Below are 7,840 nucleotides of genomic sequence, written 5' to 3' on the forward strand. Positions count from 1 at the left end.
TTACCTTTGTACCGACTGATAGAAGATTCAAGTGGTGTGGAGATCCATGTATTATCTAAATTAAAGAATTTTGCGAAAAATTCTGCATAAAATTTCTATTTCATGTGGGTAAAGAAATCAAACCTGGCGTCGCGAAAGTGTGTTGGTAACACAGACTAAAATAATCACAACATTAAATCAGACTTATTTTTCCCATTTTACTAGATTTTGGCACATTTATAGAGATCAGAATAATAAAATAATTCCCCATTAGAACCGTTATGATTCTTACTCAGTCATACGTATTCTCTCTTAACACGAATTCTTATATTTCCTGATCACATGAGAAACGAAGTCCATCGAACGTTCATCTTAAAAAGTTTAATTAGCAAACTGGCAATGCACTCCTCACAACAAGTTGCTGGAAAATAATGGAACGGAGTTCTTTCTATGACATCACCTCTAGGTAAGCGCCTCTGTATTCTGGCTATTTATAACATAGTTTCAACTAAGTTAATTCATTCATATAAGTGTGTTAACATGTACTTTTGCAAAAACGTAAAATCATCCATACTAACTGAAGCACATCCGTTGTCAAATCTTCAATTTCGAAGGTGCGAAGTCCTTGCACGTGCATGCTGTCTAATTTCGAAGGAAGGCGAATCTTGCCTGTAGTCATACAATGTATATAGTGTATGTAAGTATGGTTATATACGCACATTTATTCAAATCAAATTAAATATTAATTGTTGATATAAATGAAAATCATACAAACTTGGTGTCACTAAAGTATATTCTGTCCAGGCTGTTGAAATTGTTGAATGCTTTGTACCTTAAATGTCATATTTTAAAACAAAATTATTGGCAAAAATCATAGATCGCTATGGATATTTACAATGGCAGCCATGTACTTAACTGGGTCAAGATAACATGACATCGGGCCTATCACAACACATAGCAGGGTCGTGCACATTTGTTTTCAGCACGTGAGGCTTTGATTATGATACCAACGCGGGCGAAAGGCATTGAATGGCTAGAACTGGATCACACCTTCAGGTTGACTTTGTCCAAAAATGTCACCTTTTTTAACATTGATTTTGCCATATGTTCTTCTCGGGTCGCATAAATAATGACCTTCCAAAGTAATAAGGATGATGATCCAAATAAAATGAATAATTGCGGTGCAAAGACATACACTGCTCTATGGCGTGACTGCGTTATCATCCATAACAAGATAAATTTCTTGGCTGACTATGGCGTGACTTCGTTATCATCCATAACAGAAGGTAAGTTTGCTGTCGGACATTTCTGCCTTGTATATTTCCTCCAACTGCATGCTTTGTTCTTCCGAAAACAATGTCCGCCAGTCGCCAACAATACCTGCAAAAATGCATTAAAATAAAAAGAGAATAGAGAGTACATATACCGATAGATAGATAGATAGATAGATAGTCAATCCATTAATTCTTGAGTATTTCATATGTAAACAGCTCGTTAACTAGGTTAAATAAAATATGACCTTTCTATAATCTGGTTTAAGACTTCGTTCAAGTGCATGGGTACATGCAGCGTATCCAGAACTAGGTTTAAGATATTCTACGCAAAGAATACGACACATTGTTGGTTGTTCGTTTACGTCAGAGTGTATTAATCTTGTAATTAGCATCCGGTTAGTCCATATAGTGTACTGGTCATTTTATCCTTTACCAACCAATGTGTTTGTGGAAGATATTCTTCAATCTAACTACCCCCTGAAGGCAATCGGATTTATTTATTTATTTCAAGTGAGGTTTTATTTAAATGAAAGGTACGACAGTATACATGTGACTTTCTTTAATATGCTGCGTATGATCACTGTGTTTGACAGTCAATCCAGGACATGGTACGTTAATCGCTGGGTCACATAAGAGGATTGCTAGTCAGATCAAAGACGATAATAAATTTATATTACCTGAATTTCTTGAGTCTTTAAGTTTGAAAAGGCTGTGATTTATATCCAATCCTATTCCAACCAACAGACGTCGCAAGAAACGTTACATCAATAAATTCAATGCAATTTAGCAACGCCAATAAGGTGACCATCTATGTGTTAGTCGTTACCAAGTCGTCCAATCATGCCGCCTTTAAAGGCTTTGCAGCAGAAACGTCACTTCCGGACATTTAGCTGGAAATGCCAGTCTCTTCGATGAAAGTAAGTTTGTTTTCTTTTAGTTTTTGGTTTCTTTTATCTGCATTAAAATGCTTCGCGTCCTATTCCTCCACTTAATATAGTATTTATTATGAACAAAAATGCAGTTACTCATTACTACACTTTCAAATGAGTAGCACATATCCAGAAAATTGTAAAAGTAATTGACTAAATCACCAAGTGCAATCGGTCTCCGAGCACGGAGCTCTTAACCATAATGTTAAAAGGATAAATCAGATCTATTCAAAACCATTATCATTATTATAATAATTACCTTTTCTGAAAAGATAGTCGACATAGTTCGCATCCATGACTTCGGCTGGAAAGGGATGATATAAATATGTCTGGATCCTCATTTTTGTGAATGTGCTACACTCGACTACTGATTGAAGGAAAGAATGCGGGTGGTTTAACGAGAGGAATTTACTAATACGATCTAATTCTCTCACTGCATTCTAGAAAGAAAAGAAAAGTTTAAATTAACAGTGAAGGAAACTTTGCGGTCTATTTTTATGTTAGTGTACTCCAAAAGACTAAATTAGTATGAAAAAGTACGAATGATACATTACTCTCGATGTATCACTAAATTAGTATGAAAAAAGTATGAATGATACATTACTCTCGATGTATCAGATGGAGTATGAAAAAGTAAGAATGATACATTAATATCGATGTGTCATATGGAGTATAAAAAAGTACGATTGATACATTACTCTCAATGGATCAGATCGAGGCTAAAACAGGATTTAAGGTTGTTTCTAGGAAGAAAGAAAAAATTCAAAAAATGTTAAAGTTTAAACCGTTTGCAAGATATTATTCTATGCTCTCCGACAAATTAACATACTGTTTGTGCAAATGCTTCAGTACGAACTAAAGTGTTCCTGGCATCAATAAGGGTGCCTATCAGATTATACTTGTTTCGTTTTGCTTCTTGGTTGTCTTGTTGCATTGTTGCTATCCGTCTTGCTTGCCCTCAGCATCATCATCATCATCATTATCATCATCATCATCATTTCCATCAATATACTTTCCGTACTTTCTATTCGCTCGCAATAAACAATGTTCATATAAAAATTTAATTACCTCCTTTAGGTCCTCATAAAAAACGAAATGAATCGGATGCCTTCCCTTCTCCTTTTCTCGTTCCCAGGATAAAACATGGTCAAACCATGAAGAATAACCGACTGAAAATATTTAGAAGAATGACGTATGATGACATGTAATTAGATAAGATTCAATAATATTTATGTCATTGAAGGACTGCTTCTGTGGCTTAGTGGTTAGAGCGTCCGCCTCTGATGCAGAAGATTGCGGGTTCGAACCCCGACCGAGTCATACCAAAGACTTATTTAAAAAATGGTATCAACACGCTGCTTCGCTAGGCGATCAGCATTAAGAGGTTAGCGTTAGGACTGGTCGGCCTGGTGTCAGGATAATGTGATTGGGTGGGATATCATGTTACACGTCTGCGGAATGATGACCCAGTGCTAGATATCACTATAAACTGCCACACTGCAGACATCGTAGCGATATGACTGAAAAATTCTTAAAGCTAAATTAAAAATCTATATATCACACACACACACACGTCATTGAATCTTTTAATAATGACTGAACAATAGATTTTGCATTGACTCAAATGACCATCAATACCCTTTCTTGATGCGTTTGATCATATTTCTTCGATTCAAAAGGTGGAGTCTGTTATCGTGTTATTCTTATTTTGAAATCACAGCATATACAAAGCTTACGGAAATTATAAGATGGTTTCAGCAGCAAATTTGAAATCTTCATGTGACAAGCACTTTCACCAAAACAATGTACAATTTATAAGTGTCTCATTTAAAGAGTATCACCAGATTTGAGAAAAACACTCGCTGTATAAAACTGTAATGTTTGCAAAAACATTGCATACTGAGAATAAGTTTGTCATGCATTTGGGATATTTACCTTTTCCATTAACAAACAACTGGAAAAATTCGTCCCATTTTCCCGTGTATTTTATCCTCCCCTCTTTCTGCACAAAATGGTATAGAGAAATTGAAAAATCTTTTGGATTTCTAAGAACGTAGATTATCTTCCCTTTCCGTTTAAGAAAAGAAGCTGGTAGTTGGCTGAATCTTAGATGGGACTGGAATACCCTAGGACAAGGAACAGAGTCCAAAACTTGGTCACATATGACCATCGGATCCAAAAAGTTAAACTTTGTAGGATGTTCTGTTGATCCGGCCACGAGCTTATTCACCATTTCCATAATCCAGTGTGTTCCTGCAACAGCATGGTACATTGAACATTTTTAGAAGTATAAGAATCTAGACTGATGAAATTAAGTCTACAACAGTGGATGCTATTTAACAAATGGTTAGAGACATTTTATACCGAAACATACAGTAGTAAGATAACAACAATTCTGCATCTGTGAATATATATATATATATATATATATATATATATATATATATATATATATATATATATATATATAGATAGATAGAGAGAGAGAGAGAGAGAGAGAGTAAATGTATAGTATGTTCGTTGTAACAATGATAAATCCGCGAAATGTATACATTTTTCATTAAAAGGAAACGAGGCTTTCTGGGTTTCCTTTTAATGAAAACTTTATACATATCGTTGATACAGCGTGCATTCTGTACATGTATTGTATTTATATCACATACAAATACATATATCTGCGTTTTAAACGGACTTAAATTTACTAGAGGCAGCTGTGTATTGACCGAGTGAATGAGCCCCTCACATCCCCGAGTGTGTCCACTACAGAATGTAGTTATATGTCTTTTGTGGCTATTCATAATCACCTTTGCATATTGATAAGTTGATCGTTTTCTTTTTTAGTTTCTATTTTACTTCACATTGATTAAATTAATATAATACACACTTATAATTTAAACAAGAAAGATGGTTTTAATGAAAAAAGTAGAACACTACAAACACTTGATTAGCTACGCCATGCAAAAGAATCCTTTGCCATTTACGTACCGGCGCATGCAGATTAATGTGGAATAGAAACTAAGCGAAATGACGAACCAACAAGAGGTAATTAAAATATTTTAATATATTTACAGCTGATCCAGGTCATTACTCTGCTTTAGTAATAGTACTACCGACCATACCCCCCCCCCAATCTGGTATGTTTGACTTTAAAACTCTCTCTCTCTCATCTTATGGTCGGTTTGACTTAACTTTCACCATCATTCATAAATCCAGAGTCATCGATGCATAACATAAACTAAAATCCTAAACACTCGTCATTTAACAGATTTTAGCCCATTTCTTGCTACGGGGGCCTCGAGTGGCCGAGTGGTCTAAAGCGCTCACCGTTATGGATCACTGCCATCTCACCTCTGTCTGCGTGAGTTCGAGTCTCAGCCTCGGCTAACGTAGGTACGTGAGAAAGCCTGCCAGTAGCTTCTCGTGGGTCGGTGGTTCTTCCCGTGGTTTTCCATGTGCTACAAAATGGCGCTAAACCCTACAACAACAAAAGCCAACAACATTTCTTGCTACGATGGTCTAGAGAGAGAGAGAGAGAGAGAGAGAGAGAGAGAGAGAGAGACCTTTGGACATTTTGATATCTAATTAATAATAATCGAGTTTTAGAACATTATGGTATGTTTAATAAACAACAACAATATACGTCACATTATGTGTAGCACGTAATCGAGAAATTTACCGTATAAAGTTGACATGGTTTGCAACTTTGTATCATTGATAAACACTGTAGATAAATTCCAAGGACAATGCATTCATATCGTTACGACGAACAATATTCTTATAGGTTACTTAGTGAATTTCTATTTAAAGGCTTTAATTCAGCTCAAATTCCTTTTCTCTCTCAATCCACATGCCTGCGTAGTTTGTTCATTGTGCATGAGAAGGAAGGGGAACAGAAAGCAGAAAGGATGGTGATGAAAACGTGTACCATATTTAAGTCATTTAGAAAACGGGGATTATTAATACTTTCTATCGTTATTTTCATACGTCACTAATGACCTAGAATCAACTGCAGACACTCGCGAGAATGTTTATATATGCGGATTATTGCGCCATGGGTGGGTCACAATTTGATATACCATTAGTATATCAAACTGCTTTATACCAACACTTTAAATGTCATGTTATTTTTAATGTAAGTGGTTCGTGTGATTACTGATAAATTTTAGTACTTTATTGAAACGACTTTAAGACTAAAAAAGACTAAAATAATATCGATGTTACACCGTAGGAAAGAAATAAAAACTCATAGTATGTATTGGTGGTATGACAGGTTTGTACCTAATACAGGTACCACGGACACTTTGTATCAGGTTTATGCTTAATACAGGTACCAAAGGGTTGTTTCTAATACATGTAACACAGGTTTGGGCTTAATACTGGTATCCCCTGTTGAGCCTAATAAGGTATCACATTTAGATATGAAAGGTGTGTTCCTGATACATGTATAACACGTTTACGCCTAATACATGTCTCACAGGTTTGTATCTTGAACAGGAATCAAAGGTAGTTATGTTATGCAGGTATGAAAGGCGTGTATCTAATACAGGTATCACAGTTTTATACCTAAATCAGGTTAACATTTTTGTAACTGATACAGGAATCAAAGGTAGGTATCATATATGGGTATAAAAGGCGTTTTCCTAATACAAGTAATAAAGGTGGGTACCTAACACATGTATCACAGCTTCGGAGGAAAACTAATTTGTAATATTTTTACGGTTGGTTAAAATAGTTTTTTAGTGTAAATATTCGACATTTATATTCAATAAAAAATGTAGAATAATCATAGAGTAATGCACATGGAGCAGCAGAACCATGCAGATACCATACTCTAATTACAAGATATTTCGGTACTTATAAAGTTACTGACAAGCGGGCATCGAAATTTGTCAACGATTAAAGGTTTTCCTCAAATGTTTTGAATTTACCTGCATTAAATACACATATTGAATTTCTTTATAACATTTCTCATTTTTTTTAAAAAAAACAAACAACTATAATGAACATACAAAATATCAGGATGAACCTGTATTAGTGTCTGTAACTGAATGACCACAAAGTGTTACATTCAGCACTTTAGTTAGAGTCAGTATAACCACTATATTCCTGTGATGAGATTTGGCTAGAGTACCAGTTTCATCTCTTCAAACTTTAATCAAAACAAATGTGATTCATGATTACCTGACTTAGGATACGAGCAAACAAAGATGTCTCCTGTTTTGCTTTGGATGTTCTTAATGTTTTTAAGTTTGACACGGGGGTCGTCTCCAAAGTAGTATGGATACAGTATTCCACTGCTCTCGGTTAGCTTTAGTGGGCTGGTATTGTTCTTTCTACTTGGACTTTCTTCCGTGTCGCCATCACAAGTCATCTTTGATGTGATATCTGCAATGTTAAAGCAAGAAAAAGGATGAAAATCCTTGATTTCAAAGAATCTGAAAAACGTTTATGGTTTGATTTGGTGTTTTAAAGCACAGAAGCACGGGCAGGAACGAGCATCGTGTATATGTAACATTACTGAGCCCTCGTCCACTAGAAACGATTAGAGATCTCGAGGTTTACACAGCAAAATACATTATATAAAGTAACTGGCAAAGTAAAGTCTAAATAATATTCATGGGACCATCGCTATTGCAGAACGTTTCTCTCCATCGGCAA

At 35.3% G+C, this 7,840-nt stretch overlaps 1 protein-coding gene across 1 annotated transcript; it reads right to left on the reverse strand.

The window, feature by feature from the left end:
• Positions 1–1,249: 1,249 nt before the first annotated feature.
• On the reverse strand, positions 1,250–7,561 carry LOC149782070 (sulfotransferase 1B1-like). Its single transcript, XM_089935057.1, has 5 exons — positions 7,364–7,561; positions 4,118–4,435; positions 3,251–3,351; positions 2,442–2,622; positions 1,250–1,359 (listed from the first exon to the last, which is right to left on the reverse strand). Exons 1-5 carry the CDS (start codon positions 7,551–7,553, stop codon positions 1,250–1,252), a joined length of 900 nt encoding a protein of 299 aa, XP_089791183.1. The 5' UTR covers positions 7,554–7,561.
• Between the last annotated feature and the right edge of the window lie 279 nt (positions 7,562–7,840).

The sequence above is a fragment of the Sinohyriopsis cumingii genome, chromosome 15 (assembly GCF_028554795.1).
Source record: "Sinohyriopsis cumingii isolate HCF-2022 chromosome 15, ASM2855479v2, whole genome shotgun sequence".
Classification (NCBI taxonomy): domain Eukaryota; kingdom Metazoa; phylum Mollusca; class Bivalvia; order Unionida; family Unionidae; genus Sinohyriopsis; species Sinohyriopsis cumingii.

Excerpts from the sequence above, each read along its gene's own strand:
- LOC149782070 (XM_089935057.1), bottom strand. The coding sequence starts at position 7,553 with ATGACTTGTGATGGCGACACGGAAGAAAGTCCAAGTAGAAAGAACAAT. Across the intron at positions 4,436-7,363 it reads TTGCTCGTATCCTAAGTCAG|GAACACACTGGATTATGGAA; the intron begins GTAATCATGAAT and ends ATGCTGTTGCAG. Across the intron at positions 2,623-3,250 it reads TTTATGAGGACCTAAAGGAG|AATGCAGTGAGAGAATTAGA; the intron begins GTAATTAAATTT and ends TTTTCTTTCTAG.